This window comes from Nymphaea colorata, chromosome 4 (assembly GCF_008831285.2).
Source record: "Nymphaea colorata isolate Beijing-Zhang1983 chromosome 4, ASM883128v2, whole genome shotgun sequence".
NCBI lineage: Eukaryota > Viridiplantae > Streptophyta > Magnoliopsida > Nymphaeales > Nymphaeaceae > Nymphaea > Nymphaea colorata.
The window spans coordinates 17042668-17066596 of NC_045141.1; the positions used below are offsets into that span (position 1 = coordinate 17042668).

Sequence of the window (23929 nt, forward strand, 5' to 3'; positions counted from 1 at the left end):
TCTTAAACCTAAACCCCATCTTTGTAGATGAATGTCAAATAATCGTAAGAATGCCTTTCTGTTTCAAATCAAGTTAAACATACCTTTCCAACTTCAAAACATAAAGTGCAAAATCATAAAAGTTCGCGTTTCTTAGGATGGGTTTGGCTTTACCTGGAGCAGACCACGACCAAAGCGAATCATGAAATGACATCAACCAGTTTGAGCCTAATCAAACTTGACTAACCATGCTGCCAACAAGAACTCCATTGAACGGGAAAGAGTTGAACGATGGACCTTCAAGTTGAAGAACCTGAAGATATCGACGTAGTTGTGAATCCTATGGATAAAGAAGAGAAGGGAAGCTTCGACTTGAAGGCGGCGACAAAGAGGACCCCATATGGGATTTAAGTTAAAACGACCCGTCCATTAGATGAAAATTTTGTCCAGATAAATGAAAACGATCTGGCGGATAATCATCACATTGTTGTTTTCTTTTCTTCCTCTCCCCTTCCCTTTCTGGCGCGAGCGGCCCGATTTCTACCACACGCTCGTACCCTTCACAACTCTCGCTGCAACAGAGACTATAAAAGGTGAAGGAGGACGCGCTCCCTCGCTCTCCGCCAGAACCCCTCTTATCATCAGATTCATGGCTTCCGTCTCTCTGCCTCACCTTTCCTACGCCCCCATCGACCACGCCAGCCATAACCCTAGCCATCTCCTCCTCAGAGTCGCCCCACCATCCCCAAGCCCCAGAAATTTTCTAAGTCCGCCTCACCAGAAGCGCCTCTGCGCTGCCTCTAGGCTCTCCGGTTTCCCGTCCTGCCGGTGCGCCGGCCGAACGAACGATCAGCCATTGGATTCCTCGTCTTCTGGCGGGGAGTTCGGATGGCATTTGTCGGATAAGCAGCTGCGGGACATCGCGGGGAAGGTGGCCGACCCGTTCGTACAGGCGGCGAGGAGCGCGGGGAAGCGGTTCCAGGATTACTTGAATTCGTACAGGGGCGGGACCGAGAAGGCGGAGGAGGTAGCTGTGCCGGAGTTGGAGGAGGAAGTGCAATGGGATTGGGATAGGTGGAAGCGGCATTTCGCGGAGGTGGAAGAGCAAGAGCGGATGGTTTCTGTGCTGAAGGTAATTGGAGGTCTCCACATTTTGGATAAAATTTTGGGATAAATTTTCTAGTTTAATCCTATGTGAGCAATTGAATTTCGCAGTTCATGGGAGAGCCCGTGTCGGTCTGGTCTCTGGGGCTGTCCTTTACTTGAAACGAAATGAAACTTGCGCATAAAGAAAACAGTAACTCCCAATTGCTTACAGTGACACGTAAACTATTCTCACTTTGATATAAGTTGTTACAGGCAAGGAGCAACTCTTGGTTACGTGACTTCGGCGTTCTGCATTGCTTATCACTTATTCGCTTGGTAGAATTATGTACCTCTGTTGCATATTGTCTTCTCCCTTGCACTCCTTTTCCTTCGGTTGTTTTTGTTAAAGCCCTCCCCCATATAGCAGACATGTAAATTGCGATTCGTCATGGTTATAGTGTCCAGTCACATATATTTTCTAGTCTAATACTCACTACTGAAAGTCGATCATCCATTTGCTTGAGGTTTGTTGTTCTCGGTAAAATTGTGGCAATCTCTAACAGGCACAGCTCAGAGATGCAGTTCAGAGAGAGGATTATGACGAGGCAGCTAAGCTGAAGGTGGCAATTGCCGCAGCGGCAACTAATGATACTGTTGGAAAAGTGGTATCTCATTTCAATGTGAGTTTTTCCCCCTCCCTCCACACACACACCCCACACCCCCCCCCCCCCCCTCCTCTTATGGGCTTGAATAAGTGAAATAATTTTTCATGTCGTACCTTCCTTGCAGAGAGCGGTAAAGGAAGAACGTTATGAGGATGCAGCTTTTATTCGAGACGAAGCTGGTGCTGGATTGGTGAGTACAGAAAAAAGGCATTGGAAAAATAAAAAACTGCTATGACCTCTTTCCAAACCCCTGTGTGTTTGCCTTCGGAATAAGACTGAAGTTTTTTACTGGTTTATTCTTTTCCTGTTTACTCCAGTCTTCCTTTCAACCATTTTTTTTTCTTGGGCATCCTTGCAGAAACTCTTGCCTCTCATTGCATAGTTCTTTATTTGTTAATGATTAAGCTGTGCAAAGATCAATCTTTTAGGTTTCCTCATTCCTGGTGGCTACTGTAAGATATGCATCTTAGCATTTGCTTTTTCTCTTTGCCACTTGAAGACACTGAATGCTACCATAGAAGTGCCATCATTTCTTCAGGCTGAATAAGTGACAACTTGTATCCAGTTCATGTATTTTATATTACTTTGCAATTGATGATAACCTCTCACCGCGTGGTAGTTCTCATGCCAGAGCCTTCTCTGCTGAAACTTAAATATTTCAATTAGAAGCTAAATAGAGTATAGGCTACTGTGCTTCTGGTAGTTCTCATGCTGGAGCCTTATCTTCTGAAACTTAAATATTTCAACTAGAAGCTCATAGAGTACTACTGTACTTCTAACTGATTTTTGTTCACTTATTTCATAGTTGACAATCACATTTGAGTGGTCCCCTTTATGTTTTAGTTGCTTGTCTTATGCTTTTAGACTTTGTTATTCTTGCAGTTAGGTTGGTGGTTTGGCATATCAGAAAATTCATCTGATCCCTATGGTCGAATTATCCATATAACTGCTGCACATGGTCGATACCTTGCCAAAAGCTACAGTTCACGGTAATGTAGTAACTAACACATGTAAGTAGGCAAATAGGAAGAAGTTAATGCTAGATGAAATTTTTTGTTTGTTATATGATACATCAAAAAGATGTGGCTGCTACTTGTTGCTTATCTGTAAAATTTGTCTGATCGAAGAAATTGGAGGACGAAAAGATAACGCTCAAGTATTCAGACTGCAGAAAGAAAATAACCATGCAAATTATATTATAGGCAATTTGCAATTCTTGCTAATTTTTCTCTTCTTCCATGGTAAAGGAATGATAGAGACATGTATTTAAGAAATTGCTACCTTTACTCGAATTATCCTTGTGTGTATAGCCACTGTATTGTTATAGGCTTATAGCACTTAATCCTTCATTCTGTACTCCAGTCTGCCTAAAGAGATGATAGCATACTAAAGTTTTTGTAATTTGCCATCTTTCTGCCGCTTTATAGCACTTAATCCTTCATTCTGTACTCCAGTCTGCCTAAGGAGATGATAGCATAATAAAATGTTGGTAATTTGCCATCTTTCTGCCACTTTTCTCTGGATCTTTTCATCCAGATTTGAGCCTCTTCTTCTTATATTGACTTGGAGAAAAAGAGAACACTAAATAAAGGTTGCAAGGTTCTGTCTGAAACTAAGACACATGGGTGTGGGTAGGGGTGTGAATGCTGCTATGGCTACAACAATTCAAATCAGAAATTTTATGAAACATTGAAAAAAAAGATAATGGCACAGATTGAAACGCCTGGCATTTAATTTTTCTATTCTTACAAACCTCAAAATTGAACGTCAAAAGCATAAATAAATCCAGATCAAAACAGAAAACTGCGAATGAGAATAATAATGAAAATCAACTAAAAAAAGGTTTTTGTGTGTTGGGGGTGGGGGGGGGGGGGGTGCAACAAGAAAGTTAACCAAAAAATCCTAGATTCAAAAATGGAAAAATGTGTGAAAACCCCGACTTTCTTCTTGCTGCAGACACTTCTGTTCATTACCAGTTGTTGCTAGCTGTGGCAAGCTTCTTCATCACGTGTCACACATCCTAGTGAAGCTGCAGGTAAACTCTGGATGTGTTGAAGGGGAGAGAAGAGGGGTATTTGCTGACATGTGGTCTGTCTTAAAAATAAAGGGTAAGTCGCTTGGATTGGGCATAACACAGAACCAACACAAAACATACCCAAGTTTGTCTCAGTACCCTTTTTCCATGCAGGCATATTGGCATGGGCAAGCGGATCTTTCCCACGTGCCTTGTTACTTAGATCTGAAACAAACAGCAAAGTTGGCACATGTACTTACATAAAGTGCGTGTACATTCACTACACAGGCACACTTTATGATTTTATTGTATAGTATCTTCTTTGATTATTGGTGAATGTGACTTTGTGTTGCCTTCTTGCAAAGTATGCATTGTGGAATGCTCCAAATTTGCTTATTCCCTGTTCTCTTTGTTAATAGATAATATACTATAGTAATGATTTGACCAGTCAATCAGAAAAGGCCTGTATTTAGATTCAGAAAATTTACCTGTTACTTTTATGGTAGTTTCCCATTGGGATTTCTGGAATTTAAGTTCTGTTTATGTTTCACTTTGACAGGCAATTGGCTACTGCTTCACCGGGCATTCCGTTATTTGAAATATATGTTACTGTTAATACCAAAGGAGAATACTTGCAGCAGGTAAACACTTGTTGCTTGAGGTAGTTGTCATCAGCTTATTTTTTGGTGAGCGTATGCAACTGTTGAAAATATTTAACAATTACTAACTTGCTATATTAAGCCCCTTATCTTTAGTATGAATATATACTACTTATTTTTTTTTCCAGGTTAAGTGTTCTCAATGCACAGGCTTTCACTTATTTGTGGAGGCTGCTCCATAGTACAAACTCCTATGGTTTTCTTGTGTGATTAAATTCACATGTTATCATATTCATGAAATATAAATTAACAAATGAAAAATACCAAAATAGACAAAAAGAAATTACCAACTATTATTTTGTTGTATCCAGACTGTCTCCTGGACCTGCAGTGTCCAGACTTTAGACTGAGTCCACATGGCTGCAGTGCCCCGCATGACATAGGTTATCGGGTCTTTCTTGGTGAGGTTTTCAAAGCTTCTTCGGCAAAGTTGTTCTTTAAGAAGATCTAGGTAAATATAAAAAGATAGATGTTATAATAATACTAATACCAGTAGTGGAGAAACTTATGAAATGAAGATTTTTATACTATTTTTTACAAAAATACTGATAAAGTTTCAATATAGTTTTTAAAAATTTAACATAAGCAAGAAATGAAATGTATACAAATACATTGGAAAAGAATTTTGAGAATGAAAATATTACAATATTATCATGATAAGTATTTTTTGGTGGCATTTTGAAAATGTAATGAAATTTTCCCTTTCAAAGCAGCTTATGTTGTTTTTATGCTAAAAGACTCTTTTGTGGTAAGCGATGCATAGGCCTCAAACCAGCATAGATTTTGACTTGGAAGTTGGAACCTTTCAGGCTAACCCTTCTTGCCAGTTGCCAGGTTTGTGTTGCCCTTGTGGTTAACACCAGCCCAACATCAGGAAAAGTTGCTGCCCATGGGAATCTGGTATAAATTTTCAAGACTGCCCATGGGAATCTGGTATAAGTTTTCAAGACAGAAAGAATCAATTGGCAGGGCAGTGAATAGATGTTAAAAATTGCTGAAGAAAAGATCTCTAATTGGCTAGATTTTATATATTCAAAAAGTGTATGCTTCAAGTTTAGTGATAGCTTCAATTTTTTTAAGGACAAAGTCCTAACTTTATGTTAGTTTTCTTATAAAACATTTTATCTTTTATTTATGTTTTTTATCTCAAACTTTTCTTTAAAGAGCTCGTAAAACGTTTGATTTTTCACAACTTTTTATAAAATACCGTGTATGAAAGTCCTTGGTTGGTCATGCTGCTTCATAGGTTTATCTTACTTTTGATCAAGTGTCCTTGTTCTATAGTAATTTCTTTGCATGCTACTGCAAAGTGCAGTATATCAGCAATTGTGGAATGTGGATTTTGGGTTCTGACTTCACCAAACACAAGTGTGGGACAGTCTTATGGCATATTGTGCACTAAGGCCCTACACTTCCATTTTATTTGTTTCCCCCTGGTATCCTCTAGGAATCATTGTGTCTGCATTTATTACGTCTTCCAGTCATATATAATTTGGTGATAAACTCAGTCTGCTTTCCCAGGCAGTCTACTTGAAGAAGAATAGAGACAATGGCTTGGATTTCCCAGCCATGCCTTCTAAGTCAATGGATGATGGTGACATAGACTTGACGATTAATTCGGCTGAAGAAAAAGAAATAAAAAGTGCAGAATCTCAAGAGGAAGGTGATGATGTCGAAAATAAGGATGACAATGACATTGATGTAACTGAAGGATTAACGGGTGTGCTCAATATCCTACGAGACATGATACCTGGTGCAAAGATCAAGGTTTTGAAAGTTGTTGCGCCTGGAAAAGTTGATAAGGATTTGATCTCCAAGGTGTTTGAACAGATAATAGAAGAGGAGGATGAAGAAGAAAAGGACATGGAATTGACACCTGCTGGGTCATCTGATGAGGTAAATATGGAGAGTGGACAAGATGAGTCTCAAAGTGCAGGAAGCAACGATAGTGCTGAAGATGAAAACCAGATTGCAGTGAAACTAGTGATTGGTGGACTTGTTCGGAAACTGTCAACTAGCAAGCCTAGTGCCCCAACTCGAATGCCAGCCAAGCTTGAAAGAAGAAACCGATTATCTTTTCTGTTTCACATAGAGAAGGATGAAAGTGAACAAGAAATTGGTGCATCTGTAGGGAAAAGTGTAAAACGTCCTGCACGTCGACGTATTGGGCTGGTTACATCAGACTTTGCAAAGGTCCTTGCAAGAGGGGACAAGGTTCCTGGGAAGGTTGGTTTCTTCATTTTCTTTCTATAGGTTGACAGATAGTGCTTCTACCATGTTCTCACCCTATTGTTTCTCATTTGTGTATTTTTCTAAAAAAAAAACCCTGCTTGGCATTTGGAATGTATGCCTAGAGCATATCAGTTCATTGGTGTCAGGGCTCCATGGCAATTGGGATGATCATCAGTAACACTGGTCTGTCACAGTTGAAGCCCTAGCCTGCTTGACAGTTTCATTTTCTAGGACATGGTAGAGACTGAAGCTATATATCCCTGGGCTCATTTTGTAAGCATGCAACCACTTACATGGCTAATAGTTGTGCACCCGTGTGATATTTATCATGAGTCTATAGTTTATATTCGTATGAACCATTAATTCTAGTTCCAGACATTGTATTCTGGATTTCGTTTGAAGGTGTTATCTAAAGTTTGATCCAGATGAATTAGGTATCAGTCTAAGATCCGTTAGTAACATGTAACAGCTTGATGTTTACAGTGGTGAAACTCGTTCAGGTTCTTAAGGACGTTGGGGATTTTATAAACTTTGCCTTGAGCCAATTCCACAATCGGCAAGCTCTATCTGGTAGCACAGTTTTTCATCGCATAGAAATACCAACAACGCGAGATCCACTGAATGGTAACTATCCTTTTATTTATCCTGGACTGAGATGTATTTTCAGCTTTTCTCATTGTTTTCATCTTGTCCCTTTAATTGCTTTATTTTTTATGACGGATTTTTGGGTGCAGGTCTATATGTTGGTGCACATGGTCCTTACAGTTCGGAAGTTATTCATCTGAGACGCAGATTTGGTCAATGGAGAGAAGATGGCGAAGATCCGAAGTCTCAAAATCTTGAATTCTATGAATATGTTGAGGCTTTGAAAATAACTGGAGATCCTTATGTTCCAGCTGGTCAGGTATTTAAGGGCCACTGAGTACAGATATATCCAAATGATTTTACTTTAGTGTGCAGGTTCCTTTTTCTATTGATGTTGCTTATGGTCATCTGAAGTTAAGCATCTTCTTTGACAGTAATTTTCTTATGTCTTTCCTTGAAGCAGTTGGAAGCTTTAGTGTTCGTCTTAGCTAGTTCCACAGCCATTGGTCTCCCTATTGTTGAAGCTATTAATTTCTAATTGAAGCTACAGGTTGTGGGTGGCTGAAAGAGGTAGTTGGATGGTTATGTTGCATTATCATAAGCTCTGGTGATTGATTATAAGATCCTAAAAAATTGGGAACTTGCAATAAGTCATTGTCAGAAAGTGCATTGGTATATCCAAGTGACTCATTCACCATTTGATCCCCTTTGTAGCTATACATTAGCCTGTCGATCCCGCATCAGCTACCTCTTTGTGTCCCTTTAAGCTTGATTAATCTAGATTGGGTCATTAATAATTTCTGATGGTTATATGATTATCAGCATTCATAACACAACGAGCTCAGGATCAGTAAGACTAGTTGGTCGTGGTGTTTCCAGATAGGATATAGACATCTTGTCACAAATAACAGCCTCCCGTTGACTATCACAGATTCACAAGGCATATCTTGCCATATTAATGGTCTTCTCGTGATTCTTGTGAAAGTTTTACAATTAAAAAAAAAAGTAAAGGGAGAAGAAGCTATTTGTCAAACAAATAAATGAAATTTTCATGATGGAATCATGGTATTTTGGGATGTTCTGACAAAAGATTGAACATTGGGTTATTTTATCAGTTTCTCTTTTATGTTGTTTTTCCAATAACTTGCAGTAAAATAGCAAAATTTTCAAGATCTTGCTGAGACCTATTTCTATGGATCATGGATGTGTAGAACCTACATGCATATGTGTGTGGGACATGAATCTGTGATGGAAATGATATCATTATGCGGAGAGAGAGAGAGCTCTGGGCATAGTTACCTTATAGGTAATATCACCCTAGAAACAAGCGTACCCTCTGACCATCAAGATGGTGCTAAATCCTGAGATAATCTGGTTTCATGTTTTTAATTTGCTACTTATGAAGTCATAAAATTTTGGAAGACGGGGTTGTGGAAGAGCAAAATGTTCATTTTATTCTTGTCTGCCTTTTGCAGGTTGCATTTCGTGCAAAAGTTGGCAAACACAATCAGTTACCACATAAGGGGATTATTCCAGAAGAATTTGGAGTGGTATGCTAAACTTGTTATTATAGCCAGACGTGCACATACATCATGGTCCAACTTTCAAATTTTCTATCTAAACGGTTGCAATTTTAAGCGTGTAACTCAAAACGTTTGCCTAGGTTGCTCGTTACAAAGGTCAAGGTCGGCTTGCAGAACCTGGTTTCAGGAATCCCAGGTGGGTTGATGGTGAGCTTGTCATTCTCGATGGAAAGGTACTTGGGTTCATCTTTCCCTGCAGATATTCTTATTTCAATTTTTGGCTTTTGATGATTTTATCAACTCCCCTTCGGTCCTTACTGCTGCTTGTTTTCGGTGGGTGTAGTACATAAAGGCTGGTCCTGTGGTGGGTTTCGTGTATTGGGCCCCAGAATACCATTTCCTGGTGTTCTTCAACCGGCTGAGGCTTGAAGACTGAATTTCATTATCTTGCTCGTTTACATGGATGAAGGCTGAACTGTTTATTTCAAGGTGCGTGTGATTCTTCTCTCAGCCGAAGAGTGCTCCGTGCATAAAATTTGTGGAAAATAAAGACAATGCAAAGGGAGGAAGGAGGAGGAGCACCATCTTGTGTTATGGTTGTGTTTATAGTTACACAGTTGATTTAGGTGTGCTTGCGTGGTTTGACATAATATCTAATTTGTTTTTGATCTATTTACAGAAGCATCAGCAGTTCCTTCACCCTTGATGTTAGTGTTGATTACTTCCTTGCCTGCTAACTGTACATTGAAGGTGGACTTCGCACTGATGAGTCAAGGATCACCAAAATGCATCTCATTGCGCCAAGGGTTTCTTCTAGCATCAACTTTTTCAGAAGTTTTGCCGCAGGCTATATTGTACATAGCTTCCCCCTGCATATGAGAAAGCAAAGATTGTAGGCTCCCTTGTTGTAATTTTGCTCTTATTTTTTAATGAATTTCTAGATTGCAGTATGCATCTATTATTTTTCCTTCTGATCTTGTTGTTCCATCTATATCTTTCGGCTGCTAAAACAAGCAGCAGCATTAGCAGTTGTATACATCGAATCAGGCCTTCCATATTGACATGACAAAAGATTATCATGGTTCCAGCGGAAACTTTTTCCTTTGGTCTCCTATCGTGTTTTGTTGCAGAAAGAACGGGAGAAAGTCTCTCTGTTATTCACGTTTCTTGCTCGACAATTTCTGCTAGTTGCCGTATCATTACTCCCAGACTAAGCATCTCCGGTGGGTTTGATGAGGCAAGGCCAAGTCCAATAAATGTCAGGGCTTTTGTCCCCACGCTGAAAGACCCTTCAATCTGGAGGTGACAAGGCCATCTTTTACGGTGGGGGCCCTACTGTGACTTCCTCTTTATCAACAAGCATACAAGAGGCCAGCTTCCAAATGCAGCATCTTTCTAACGCAGCTAGACGTGGGCCCTCTACGCACATGGACCGCTAACTCAGTTTTGTTCTTTTCATGTTCAGAGAGAGAGAGAGAGATTATTAGGAGGACCCATCGGCCAACTTATATACCACAACCTAAAAGCCAATGATGTGTCAAATTTTTCATGGTTCTGCTTGTAGTTTAAATATTGTATTGAGCATTTTAGTTAAAGAAGAAACGATGTCATCCTTGAGAATTGGGGTAATTTGGAGTTTGCTAATGAATGGATCATGCTGATTACCTTTACGTGAGCTGCAGGTTAAAGGATGGATAAGGACAACCATGCTAATTTTAAAAAGCATCATGACATCAAAGAATAAAAATGTAGATGACTACAGAGTTTTGTGTTCTTAAGCAAATGAAGAAACTGTCTTACCCATGCTTTAACTTTTTGTTATTTCATTTATTGTCACAAGGATAATATCATAAGGCATCAACTAGCGTGATGCCTCGAAGTTTCTAAGTCATACCTGCTTTTGGTAAGATGCTGCTATGACCACTCCATCATGGTTCGGTTGCAGGTAGCTGGTTAGATTACTTAGGCAAACCATGCAACTTGATCATCAACATCATCATCAGATGTCTTCTTCAATGGCGGTCAAGTTGCACGCTTTGCTACTGTAATCTCCACGTCCTGACCAACCACCTGGAACGGAACCCCCATAGATGCTGAATATGATTTTTCTTTATAATCTGGTTGACATCATACACGTTATCTTAGTGTAATTGGCATGGTGTTCAACAAGAAAAAAACTTTAGCTAAGCGAACTCTAAACCTAACTGAAGATCACATTTGCAGGTCCAATCTATAAAAGAAAACCAAACCAGATGGCGCCGCACATACACAAACGCAAACTTAGGACAGTTCTTTCCCGACCCTTCTTGCTCCAAACATGAAAACAACTTGTCACGGGGTAAAAGACACAAAGAGTAAATCAAGTTGCAGCTTGCGGATCTCGAGCTCGTGGCTTGTTTGGTTATCACGTGAATGCAGTCACCTTTGCTAAAACCGTGACCAAGTTCACGATTCCAGCCAGCGATGCCTCTTCTCTCTCTCTCTCTCTCTCACACACACACACACACACATATATATATATATATATATATATATATATACACACACACAATTTAAAGACCTTAAATTCAAATACTACAGTTTTCTCTTGCAAGTTGGGAAATCATGCTTGTGTCATAGTGGTGAAGAAAAAGAAGAGTAGAAAGAGATGATGAGTGAGGCTTACGCATCACACACCGCCGTTGGTTTACAAATAAGTTGTTTCTTAGCAACTTCGCAAAGTCTTGTGGTTTTATTATTTTTTGTTCAATAGCACAGGGACGCCTGAGTTCTTGACCGGTTCACCCGACAGGTCAGAGCCATGCCGGAATTGGGCAGTTTATGGGCTGACATAAGGTGGACTTGGTTGTGTACCATAAAGAGCCATATTTAAGCATGGACCTGTTTTCCTGGAATCTGCAAACACCTTAAATGACGTCCCGCGTATGGTCTTACCGGCGCAATTTATGACTAATCAAACCTTAAATGGTGCTTTCAACGACCATCTAGCCAGACCAGTCTGGTGATTTGGGCTGGATTTTTTTTTCCCCAGCCAGACAAGTCCGGTGATCGGGGCCGGATTTTTTTTTTTCAGCCAGACAAGTCCGGTGATCTGGGCCGTTTTTTTTTTCTTCCATCCATTTTTTCCTCTCTTGTTTGGTAAACCATAGTTGGCACCAGACAAAAGATCGGTCTAGTTTGGCTCATGACTGGGCCTAGCGCCGATCGAAACTATGGTGTGTCAACAACATAAAATTAAAAATGCAGTAGCATATTTTGTTTAAAATAAAGGTAAAGAGCAATGATGTTTTTTATTATAAAAAAATTCATAAAACATTCACATAATATTTTTCATGCCAAACAACTTAAAAATCTTGTTGTTGCCGTTTAAGAAAACTTAAAAAAAAAAAACTAAAGAAAATAGGATCGACGGTTGACTGCATGACACGTGGCGTTGCTGGATCTCTTACACGATCAATGATTGGACGAACAGCTCTGACAATCCCCGTCAACGTCCTTCTTCTTTCCTCCCATCTGGACCTCACGTGCAAGATTAAATGGTTACTTTTTTTTTATTTGAAAAAAAAAATGTCAAATAAAATCGGCAAATTATCATTCCTTTGAAAATGGGGCAGTGATGAGGCTTCCTTTTAAATTTCACAAGCATCCCTGAACTTGTTTTGAAATTCTCATTGCAGGTCCATTGCCTTTAAACTGTCCAATAAAAGTCTTGTATTAACTTTTCGTTGTAGTTTAGATCATACGGTGTTCACGTTGGTCCTCATTACAAATTTTTCTCATTGGCAAAAACCATGTTCATTAACATCATTGGACTTCAATTAAGTTATTATTGGTGCTAAGAGATTCATGAATATGAATCTTGACAATGGGAAATCACTTTAATTGACTTTTATTTTTATCTTGACAATTTTTTTTCTAAATCTGAGTCATTTTAATTTGACCATTGATTATAGAAAGTTTGGCCAATGATCCATTGAGGTTAGCTGGTCATTTTTGTTGGAAAAAGAAAATACAACCATTTAGAATGAATATAGACATTTTTCTTAAAAAAATACAAATGACATGACATTATGGCTCCTCCCGAATTTTTCAGGCAGTATGAAAAAATTGTGATTAATCATGAGTTTAACATATGTGAAAGAGAGAGAATCGCAAATTTGTAGTTAATAAGAAATATTAATTAAGAGAATAAATAAATAATTTCATAGACATACACTTAAGTTAGATATTCAATTTTTTTATTTGATTATTACAAATTATATTAATTCTGGCCCCACCCCAGTGAATTGAAAAAAAAAAATACATTGAAAAAATTAAAAATTTTTAGTTGTTTGAATTCAGATTGGGTTTGACTTCACCGAAATCCAGAAGTTAAATTATTTGGTCTGCCAAAAAAAAAATCATGGCTCTGCCCCTCTCCTCGTCTCCGAACAAATTATGATTAATCATTTAAGTTTGAAAGTAAGTGATAAAGGAATAAGTTGAACATAAAGTAAGATGAATTTTGGAATTTCTTTTATTTGATCGTCAAAATCACAGTTTTTTTAAAGTGGTTTTTAGACATATATCATCAACAATCTCTTACCTCATCTTCGAGCTGCCTTATCTTCCTTTTTATCAAATGCACGTCCTCTCCAAGTAACTTTATCTAGTGTAGAAATGCACGTCAATGGAAACCCCTCTTCCTCTTTCTCATTTATGTATATCAAACAAGTCCATTGAATTTTTGGAGGAGTTTGATTACTCTGGATTTGAAATCCTTTTTCTTGATGTGATCAAACTATGGATCCGATCCCAAATCTGGATCTGATTCATTTGGAACCCTGGTTTAATCCTTAACCATGTTACTTGGCATAGAGATAAGTTGGAATCTTTCAGTATGTTGTTTAGCTTCGCAGCTAATGACAAATAAAAGTGAAGCCCGTTCGTGTCAATTTTGGAAAAGAATAGGGGTTTCATTGAAATGTGCAAATAAGACAACTGGAAAAATAAAATATTTTAAGATTCTCCTTCGCCGCAATGATTCAAGGGGCAGCGAGATCGGACGGTTCGCGAAAGAGATAAGGAAAATTTCAGCCGTCCGATGGATCCAGGGGGGAGAATCTAAGGAGGGACAGAGAGAGGAAAAGAAAGCAGACGTGTGGTCTATAAAATGGCGAGGCGTAGGGAGAAGGGCCTTCTGTATTGCTGGGGAATTTTATAATCCCTGTTTGTCCCTTCCCCTGATTCCTCCTCCTCCTCCTCCTCCTCCTTCTTCTATGAGATCGATTGGTTAATCGTCGACGGGGAACTCGGGACGGAATCCGGTGGCCGGTCGATTTTTCTGAGAAGGGGAAAGGAAGGCAAGTTTTATGACCTCCGTCTTCGCCTTTCTCTCGTGATCTCCCTCGTCTTTTGAAATGAAGTTTGGCTTTCGTGCGACTTTTTCTGTTTTCTCGCGGTTTTGTACTGTTTTCGGTTGATATTTTGGTTTCTTTCGGCCTTTTTTGTTCTTTATATAGCACCTCTACGGACTCTTCTTCCTTGCTATTTTCGAATTTTGAGACCGAGACTGTTGGAACTCGACTACTTCTGTTTTCTCTCTCTCTCTTATCTTCTTTTGCGAATACTTTCTGAATCTTCTAAGTGAAAGGGAAGAAAGAGGTGGTCTCGAATTTCCTTTTGGAAGGTTTTCTCTGTTTGCATGCTCCTCATTTAACGTTTTTTGAGATTGTTGAATCTGGTTGAGCGAATTGGTGGGCATTTATTCGGTGCGCAGTTTTGATTTTTTCAGAATTATGGAAAAAAAGCCTTCGTCGTGAGATGTAAAATCGAACCGCTGTTTGTGGTTATGACGATAACTATCGCATGAATTGAGCTTTGAATTTAAACAATTTGTTATTGTTATTTTGTATTAATAAAATCAATTTTTAGAAAGAAAAACGAAATTCCTCTTCTATTTGGCTGGATATCAGTTTTTCTGATTTTCTTTTTCCGTTCAGTTTTCTTCTTCTAGGCATAGCGCTTTCTTTTGGAAAAACCAACTGATTTTCTCTAGGAAAAGTGAAAAAGAAAAGAAAAAAAGAATGGCCGTCGCCTTCCCTCGTCTCTCTTGGTGGCTGTGGAGAGGAAAAGAGCACGAACCCTCGGTTCACTCAGGCCCTTCTCCAGGGTCTTCTTCATCATCGGAGTCCAATTTAAGGGAGCCAGATTCTCTGAATTTCCGGCCGGTCAACGGCGCGAAATTCCCATCTACTTCTAGGAAGGTGAAGCGCAAATGGCACAGCCGGGAGGAGAGGAAGGGGATTGACAGGGAGTATGATATGGTTCTGGTGCCGTCGGACGGTGGTTGCATGTCGGGGTCTGAATCCGACGACTCGGATTGGTCGATTGGTTGGTTGGAGCCCCTCGCCCCTGAATTCCAGGACGAAGATGAGTCTGATAACAGTTTCGCGGTGCTGGTGCCTTGTTACGGAAGGCCTTTTGGGGACTCCATGGCGGAAAGGTCGGAGAATAAGCTTTTGGGTGCTTTTATTTCCAACTTCCACACTGGGTATTCTGCAGGTGACCTTTTCTTCCTCTGCTCTTTTCCGTGACCTTTTCCTAATCTCCTGTTTGAGAACATGCATGTGAAGGGAGAGGAGAGATAAAATGATTATCTCGCGCATTTCATATGAGTGAACGGTGCTTTTCTGCTTTCCATCGTTATGCCCTTGTCAATATCATGTCTTGGGTAATAGAGGAGGAAGTAGTGTTCCGAAAATTCATTTCGGTCATCATTGCGTGGGTTTATATGATGCTGGAATCGGAACGAAGCGGAGGAGAATGTCTTCTCCAGTTTCCACTTGATCCGATGCAGAAGCTTGCAAAATCCTGTGATTGTACTGCTGATTCAACAGAAAAAATACTGAGCAAAAGGATTTGGGACCACTAAGGTGGCGATGGCATTGGAACCACCTGGACTTCGTTTGGACCCGCATGCTGCCTTCTGCCTATCGAGTCCCGTCCAAGTAGTGCTGCAAATACTCATGGTTTGCTGAAACCAGCTGGAGAACCATGTCTTCTTGGAGAAACCCATCAGAATTGTGAGGCATTTGCATGATTTTGGACGATTAAAATAGAAAGAACTCTAGGAAAGGAGTTTGAAGTAATGGCGTTACCGACCTTACGTGGGAACCTTAGTTTCAACTATGCAAGGCTCAACATGAGTTGCCCAAATCTCCCAGCTAATTCCCAAGATAACCATTTTCATTTTAAGCATTCGTAGTAACTTTTTTTCTTTTGTTCAAACGGCACAGTGTTGTGTGCTTATTGATATCATTTCTAAGTCGACATTGCATCTTTGTCATGTGCAGAGAGCAAGAAGTACATGGAGAAATGGCTGTCTTCTCTGCAAGAGCAGCAGGGCTTTCAGGTTGGCGGGTGACTAAATTGGAGAAAGACTTACGCCTATTGGAGATTGATTGGGCTGCATTAAGTTCGTTATGTCCTCAAAAAATCTCAAATGCATCAGAGACATGCACAATATGCGGAGAAGGAAAGAACCATCAATTTCAATGAACATTCCCCAAAAAAAGAAAAAAACCTAAATAGTCTGGCTCAGAGCCCTCACTCTCATGAGGGAATGAGCCAGCTTTCTCTATAATATACTTCTTCTAGCGGTGTTTGAAGTTGTTGTGTGATGCACAGGATGTGATTATGGGCGTCGAGTGACTGCTCACAGTTATATGTAAATACTAGGTGAGATGATTCTTTATGTAAATAAATGTCAAGAAATGTACAGTATGAAGCACCAGCTCGATTCCTATTGTAAATACCACTTTCTGTTCTTATCAATACAAAGTGACAGAAAATTTTGCGTCTTTGTTTCATTATTTTTATGGTTAGTTCATAATGAGCTGCATTAATTTAGCATTAAAGGACTTAGAATATGTGGACATCTCCTACTGTCTTCGATGCTTGTCCTACTTGTTTTGGAATATGTGGAGCATCCTAATGTTAGGAAATATGTACAGTGTGAAGCACCTAGCATGATTGTAGCTTAAAATTGCAACTCCCCTTTTCTTTTTCCAGTGTGAACTACAGAGTTTCTTTGCTATCCCTATTTCAAATTTGCAGAATGCAGTGAATGTTACGCCTTTCAAAAACGTCCTCGCTCCCTTCAACCGAATATTCTAAAGATTAAACCACTTCCTGATCTTGTCCTCTAATGATTAGATTATTCTACCATTATGTTATTATGTCCACAGATGATTGGTCGCAAAAAGCATGTTGCCGTAACATCATGATGATTTACAGCAATTATTCAAGCGCAACAGCGTTGCAAGTTGCAATAATTCAAAGCAGCAATGGTACTCACATATTTGCATCAGTGTAGCATCACGACCTTTTATATTTTCCTTACAGAGAAACGTGTATGCAGAAATAGCGGTATTAGCTGCCTGGCCTCTACAAGTTTCTCAGTCCCAAGTTTCATGTTGGGGAGTCTTGAACTGGATTTGTACGAGCGCTCACTTTAACCATCCCCTCAGCTGGTGCCAAGATCGGTGAGTTGCAGTTCCTCCAACACCAATTTCGTAATCAGCACAGCCCTTGAAAGTTAAGAAGCTATTCATGAAATCTAATTTAATGCTGCGGCCTTTAGACGCACCAATGTTAGTCCCATATTGGGTGTTATAATTTTTTCATTAAAAGTTGATAAATATTTTTGAATACTAATAAAATAAAAGGTGCTTATCTTTTCAAGTACCACCATCTGCATTTCGACAAGATTGCTTGGAAACTAGCTGTATCAAAGCTTGCAACAATGCAGCCAAATTTTCCATCCAAAGAATGATTCACCGTCCCCCTTCAAACCAACAATAAACCAACGAAATTGCGATGAAGCTGCGTAAATGGAAGCTACCCAGATCTTAATTAGCCAATCAGCCCAGCTTCCTTCCGCTGGAGAGTACGCCCAACTTTGACCGTGGAACTTCAAACTGGTGACATCCTGTCGGCATAGTAAGCCCCAAAAGCCGCCTCTTTAGATGCAGACGATCGGCCAAGCCCATGTGTTTTTAACTTGTCCATTTTGTTGGCTGATGACGACAGACTTAAATTTGGAGCCACTGCCACTAAACTGTGGAGAATGGTTCAAGGGTTTCAGTCAACATACCGATGTGGGGAATTGGTGAGTGAGGTTGAAGCCCGAAAGGTCTCTTTGTAAATGGATTGAAGATTGAAGCCATTTTTGTGTTCCAGAACTTTTTTTGGGGGTTCATAAGGGCCGTTATTGTGTACAAGAGAGAGAACGAGAGAGAGAGATCCTTGCTTCCTTCCTAAAAATTTTACATTGTTGGGAAGGCGATCATCAGCACTCTACAGTGATTCCCCACTTGATATATATATATATATATATATATGACAAACTTAGGGTAACGATTGTTGGGGCCTTGGAGAGAGAGCTTAACTTGTGCATGAGATTGCAATTCTTGAGAGAAAAAGAGACGGGTAGCCGACAGAGAGGAAAGATCAAACACGTAAATGGGTACTCCAATGAGATTTGTACATGCTTGACTCTTTGCTGAAATGCTGCCTGAGATTGAACTGACAAGAGACAAATGGATCTCTTGTTCGCGTACTAATTAGGATCAATAATATCTAAAATTACCAATTTTTGAATGATTCTTTTTCCAAGAAGCGAAGGCAACTGGCTAAATTGAACGGTTGAAAATTTTGAAAGTTCGAGTTTTCTACAAGCAACCAAAAGATGCAAATATAAGAAACATTTGTCAGACCCGTGCGAAAATGAAGTAATAATTAGTTTAGATTGTTCAAAAGTATTAATAGTTAAGAAGGTAATTAACTGGCAACTGAAAGATGACGCACCCCATGTATTGCCCTTCTATCATTCTGATCGAAGTAGCATGATGGTTCGAATCTATCTTTGTTTAAACTGCAAATTCTAGATAGACCATCGTTTTTGAAACTGTAGGGTTGCTTAGGAACAGTAAATAGTAATAGTAATAGTATGTTACTATCTTATTCATCTGCCTTAAAAAATAAAGTGTCCAATGAGTTTAGCCAATTTTTAGATTAAATGCATGAGACATCGACATAATGTTACTATTCCTAAATGGCACCTCAAGAGCTGTTTAGGAGCAATATTATTACATCACTTTTCCTAAGCATCTAACTCAAAAAATTAGTTAGATTCATTAGACATTTTTAAAAAAGTATTTTGTGAATTTGTCCTACTGTTTGAAACAGATGCAGATGCATGAAATAATAACTTACTACTTCCAAACAACCTCTATGAGCATGTTTTGCAACAGTATAAGTTGTCACTGTTCCATGAATATACCCTAAAAAATTCACATAAATTGGTAAACCAATGTAATACAATGTTTTACGAATCTGCCCCAAAATTAATGAAACAATAAAAACAGCAATTGATGCTATTGCTAAATAGGTTCTGCATTGCGACTAGTTTTGCAAAATGACCCGTATCGGGTGCAAGGGTTTGGGCAATTTTGGCTGTTCTGGATCCGATCCAAATCTGACTACAAATATATTTCTTGCCCCAGATCCGACCCATTTACAACTTAACAGCCACAAATACACAAGGTGGCATTTTGGGTAGCCAAAAAATGGGGGAAAATTCGGTTATTTTTGTCTTAAATAAATGTATTCGGGATGGGTTTTATCTTTTTCTCTCGGCATGGAACCAGCATTACCTGAGCTAGTCCACGGTCTTAAAACGAACAGATAATAATCCCGTTGCCGTTGATGAATTTGTTCCAGTAATCAACCATTCCCACAATATTATGTAGGTTCAGTAAACAAAATAAAGTTTTTATTGGATCCAAATATGATATGAAATAATGCATCTAATTTGGAACATACAACTTCAAGCGAATCCCAATTCAATTAAAACTCGATTTTGGCTGCAGGTAGAAGTCAAAACTAACAAGAATAAGATGGACCAAAGTTTGATTCTAACTGCACTTTCCCACTCCAAATCTAGCATAGATTTTGATTAGATGAAGCCCGATTGTTTTGGATTTGGCCCGGAATATTTATAACCTAAACTAGTGACATCACCAGCAGACAATAAATGGGTTTAGTTGAAAATTTTACTAAAATAATTAATTAACAGTAAATTCAACTGTAGCACATTTGTTTTTTTTAATGATCTGGAAGCAAATGCTTTGCAATGTGGAAGCATATAGTAGGTGTCATCATTTCATCATTCTTATCTTCAATTCCTTCCCCTTCTTTGTCTCTAACTAGAAAGCAATTCCAAATTAATTTATCTTAAGATTAAGTAGAGATTTTTGTTTCCTCTTTTTTAAAAAAAAAAAAAAATCGTGAGGATGCTTTCTGACATAATAGATTTGATTTTTGAGAAAAAAAAATGTTTGGGGCTTTTCAACGCTCAATCACGTTGGAAAAAGAATCCTTTCAAAACAAAACTTCAACAATTCACGTTCATTAGTGTTATTCCTTCGAACTGCAAACATGATTTACAAACTCTGTTCTCCAATCAGACTTGAAAACAAGAAGAAAAAGAAAAGGGGGTCGGCCTCTTCGAGGTACCCATTCTTCTTACTTTCTCCTACACGAACCAGAATAGAGAAAACGAATGCCTTGGAAGAAATTTGGGAAACCAGACAAGAAGAAACTACAAGGTGAGAATGGAACTGCAGAAAAGGTCAGGGAGATTTCTGCGCAACTATGAAGAAGAGACAGTATGAATCAGTGGGCCTTGATGAAGTGTTTAACTTCCATTAATGAGGTTCTCGGTTGAAAGCCTCCCACCATAAATACTACAGGGCGATGCTTTTTTCTGTTTTGCTTTTTTGCTTTTCATTTTTAAAGGCTATAAGGTGCCAATGCCATGTGCAGTTTGGCACAGTGAGTGGACCAGACTGAGACCGCCATGACCACCACCAGAGAGCTAAATTTTCTGCGACAAACAAGGGGGGGACACTTTTCTGATCGATCTTTGTCACTTGCAACAGAAAGAAACTTTGGATATGCTTTTCAAGCCTTACATGTGTTTCGATTTCCGATGTGTAAAACAAATAAGTGGAGCACGATAATCTCCATTGGATTATATGAACTATTTACGATACTTTAGAACTCAATGGGCCTCACAGATCTTGGTGGACGCTGTTCATCAAACGCCGCTTTTTTTCTCGGCGTGTGCTAATCCACCGCACATTTGTTCGTTCGAGAAATACAAAAGAAAGAGAACAAGAACATCCAGAAGACAAATTGATTGAACACACAAAACTTTGGAATATGAGTGGTTCGGTTTAATTTGGAATGGCTGAATAAATAAGAAATCGGATTTAATGCTGCCAAAAGAAAGAAAAACACACACTAAAACATCCAAATCATGTCACAGTCATTTCGAGTGAGCGGAAGCTGCCCAAAAAGAGCCGAAACTCTGCCCAAATCATGTCATGATCACTTACTAAAACGGATTATTGTGGTTTTCCTTGTATGATGTTGAAAAGTGCTTGAATGGAAAAATGAAGAAACACCCAAATTATATCATAGTCCTTCACTAAAAGGAATTGTTGTGGTTTTCCTTCTAAGACATTCAAAAGTGTTGAGTGAGTGAGAAATGCGAATAGCTTCTTCATCAAGTCTGAAGAATTTTTCAAATATACAACCTGTGCTATTGCTTATGAACAGAATAAAGCCTTGCACTAAGTATGTGCACTACCAAACACCCTTACATTTTTCCATGACCTATTCATGGTACCCCTTTGGTTTAACAGCCATCGCGTTAACAAGCGTTTAGATCCCAATCAAAGTTAACTATCATCAAATATATTTCAACGGAAAAAAATGAAGTTGCAAATAAAGTTTGGCCGATATGTATTGCTACGTATTGGCCTGCATCGCTCCATGTTTTTTTTTTTTCTAATTTAAAAGAATCTAAGGTGTTTTAATTATTTTTAAAAAGAAAAATATAAGAGATGTGAGCTTTGGTATCAGAGATATAGGCTCTGATATGGAGAGTTTTTTACCTCAAGGTAAAAAAAAGGCGAAGCTGGTATACTGGATCGGACCCGTTTGTGTACCTAACATTTACTTGCATGGCCTGGGTACTTGTGTTGTGTAGTTCGAGAGGCTATTGCAAACATAAAGCTAGTTTGTTAGTTCGAATATCCAAGCATAATTTGTCTCAAATCCTGCATCTACAGGAATAGTTTGTTAGTTCGAATAGTTTGTTGGTTATTTGAGTGGTTCTTTTGGGTAAGCGAGAGAATATCAATCTACCACAAAAAAAAAATGTCTGAAAACCCTTTCTGGTAAGGGTGGGCAAGGGGCCTAGCTTGGGCTGACTATTTGACATAAAAAACTTGAGAAACCCTGGAACTAGCAGGCTCGTGTTTTTCACAGGATTTCTCGTTACTCATGTCATATTTGTTCTGGCTCACGAAGGGGTACGTCCACGGATCACTAGGACCGGGAACGTACCACTTGAATCGGCGAACAACCGAACCCTTGGGAGGCATGGCAAGTGGAGTGAAGGCTCGGCATGCCAGCGAGCCGCCCGGCTGTGTGGTACGTAGTGGTAGTAGTACGCCCCGCCCAGGCAGGACTGGCCTGAGCCGAGATTGGGACCGACTCACCTTTATATATGTATTTAAAAATAATTTCTCCATATTTTTTTATTTTGTTTTGTTTTTTAAGAGAATATATATATATATATATATATATATATATATATATATATATATATATATATAGTGCATTGTCAATGGCTCCTTTAGAAACTTTTCACATGCCAATTATATATATATATATATAATAAGGAAATCCATGAGCAAAGAAAGTGTTTCTTGGTCTCTGAGGAGGTGTTAACCATTACGCTGCTGGAAAAAATGGCAGGACGCCGAGAGTTTCAGGGTCTTAGCTGAGGAAGACGAAGGCCTTATAATGTGTCCCCGTGAGCACAGAGAGGGGGACTTTCATAGAGACTCACTTTCAGGCTGGCCCCAAAGAGCGCCTTGGCATTTTGGTCTGTTTGAACTCTACAAAATAAGCTCGGCAAATCTGATACAGGTTGGCTTTGGCTCCTTAATAAAGGTAGGGGACCTTCCCCAGCACGGCTGTTTCTAAACACTACAACAAGTTGACGATACATTACTCCAAAATCGAAATTTCCCTACCCACCTGGTTCATACCTATGATACATAGTTAACTTTCAAAGTTGGTTTGAAAAATATTTTACACTTATTTGGTTACTTCATTATTTATGTTTGTGAACAGTGAAAGGGAAGTGAAGGAAGATGGATGTCAGCTGCGGCAGCAAACCTTCTGCGGATAGATTTTCATCAATGTGTGGAGAGGTTAGTGGCTTTGGTTTCGCAGCAATTTCTCTGTTCTTTATTATCATGATAAGAACTATTTGATGAGTTAACCTCATCCCATGCAGAACCAGCGAATATGCAATTTTTTAAGGGCAAGTTGTTGTTTAAGAGTCATTCAACTCTAGTCGAAAATCTTGATAGTATCTAGCTAGACAAAAAGAGAGTATCTGTTACACAAGGATGCTTGTTGATCTGCAGAAGTAGGAAGTAAGCGTTGCCGGGACAAGGACGACGGGCTCAGAACAGAGACTGCCCCCGAAAGGTTAGGATCCTACCAAAGCTCAAGCCCGTAGAAGGAGAGGCAGGTGCAAATTCAATTTCTGTCTTGTAAACAAAGAATATATATTACTAAGTGGCCATGTTGGATGCATGTAACTAAGTTCTCCACCAGTCCTTTCAAGTTCATGCCTAGGAAGTGGGTTTCCATGTGAAATTGTTCAACAACTTGTATACAAGGAAGATGGTGCATAGCATTTTTAAGTTTGTCTGCTGTGGGACATCTAACGTGCAAGCTGCCCCCGCTGAAGACGCTAAACAAGCCACACCACAGGCCCAGCACGGTCCCACAGAGTTTCTGGTTGTCTTTCCCAGAACACGAGACACTCCCCGGCATTCCAGGCACAGTGCCGCAAGCCACATGGTCCGTTAGGTTTGCGCGTGCGTGCACCATCGCGACAGTCCGAGAGCATACACGCCCCTCAGCCGTGGGCCCCAGTGGCAGCATTTTCCCCGCATGGTCTTATGATGTCACGGAATATCGTTTTAGGGATGAATCAGGACTATATATATATATATATATATATATAAGAAATGGTACGTATGTGACTTTGGA

General features: G+C 39.4%; 2 protein-coding genes and 1 long non-coding RNA gene across 3 annotated transcripts; all 3 read left to right on the top strand.

The window, feature by feature from the left end:
- The first annotated feature begins 465 nt into the window (after window positions 1–465).
- LOC116252588 (protein EXECUTER 1, chloroplastic) lies at window positions 466–9710 on the top strand. The gene is made up of 12 exons (XM_031626953.2): window positions 466–1111; window positions 1629–1745; window positions 1855–1920; window positions 2613–2719; window positions 4304–4385; window positions 5925–6629; window positions 7136–7259; window positions 7370–7539; window positions 8696–8770; window positions 8884–8976; window positions 9087–9232; window positions 9423–9710. Exons 1-11 carry the CDS (start codon window positions 629–631, stop codon window positions 9177–9179), a joined length of 2115 nt encoding a protein of 704 aa, XP_031482813.1. The 5' UTR covers window positions 466–628; the 3' UTR covers window positions 9180–9232; window positions 9423–9710.
- Window positions 9711–13909: 4199 nt separating this feature from the next.
- Window positions 13910–16593, top strand: LOC116253629 (uncharacterized). Its single transcript, XM_031628556.2, has 2 exons — window positions 13910–15286; window positions 16078–16593. Exons 1-2 carry the CDS (start codon window positions 14809–14811, stop codon window positions 16146–16148), a joined length of 549 nt encoding a protein of 182 aa, XP_031484416.1. The 5' UTR covers window positions 13910–14808; the 3' UTR covers window positions 16149–16593.
- Window positions 16594–22610: 6017 nt separating this feature from the next.
- On the top strand, window positions 22611–23699 carry LOC116253649 (uncharacterized). The gene is made up of 3 exons (XR_004172508.1): window positions 22611–22813; window positions 22997–23076; window positions 23163–23699. It is a non-coding gene; the product is annotated as an uncharacterized LOC116253649 (long non-coding RNA).
- Window positions 23700–23929: the final 230 nt, after the last annotated feature.

Coding starts and splice junctions, on each gene's coding strand:
- LOC116252588 (XM_031626953.2), top strand. CDS start 629: ATGGCTTCCGTCTCTCTGCCTCACCTTTCCTACGCCCCCATCGACCAC. Junction 2,720..4,303: donor GCCAAAAGCTACAGTTCACG/GTAATGTAGTAA, acceptor TCACTTTGACAG/GCAATTGGCTACTGCTTCAC. Junction 8,977..9,086: donor TTGTCATTCTCGATGGAAAG/GTACTTGGGTTC, acceptor CGGTGGGTGTAG/TACATAAAGGCTGGTCCTGT.
- LOC116253629 (XM_031628556.2), top strand. CDS start 14,809: ATGGCCGTCGCCTTCCCTCGTCTCTCTTGGTGGCTGTGGAGAGGAAAA. Junction 15,287..16,077: donor CCACACTGGGTATTCTGCAG/GTGACCTTTTCT, acceptor TGTCATGTGCAG/AGAGCAAGAAGTACATGGAG.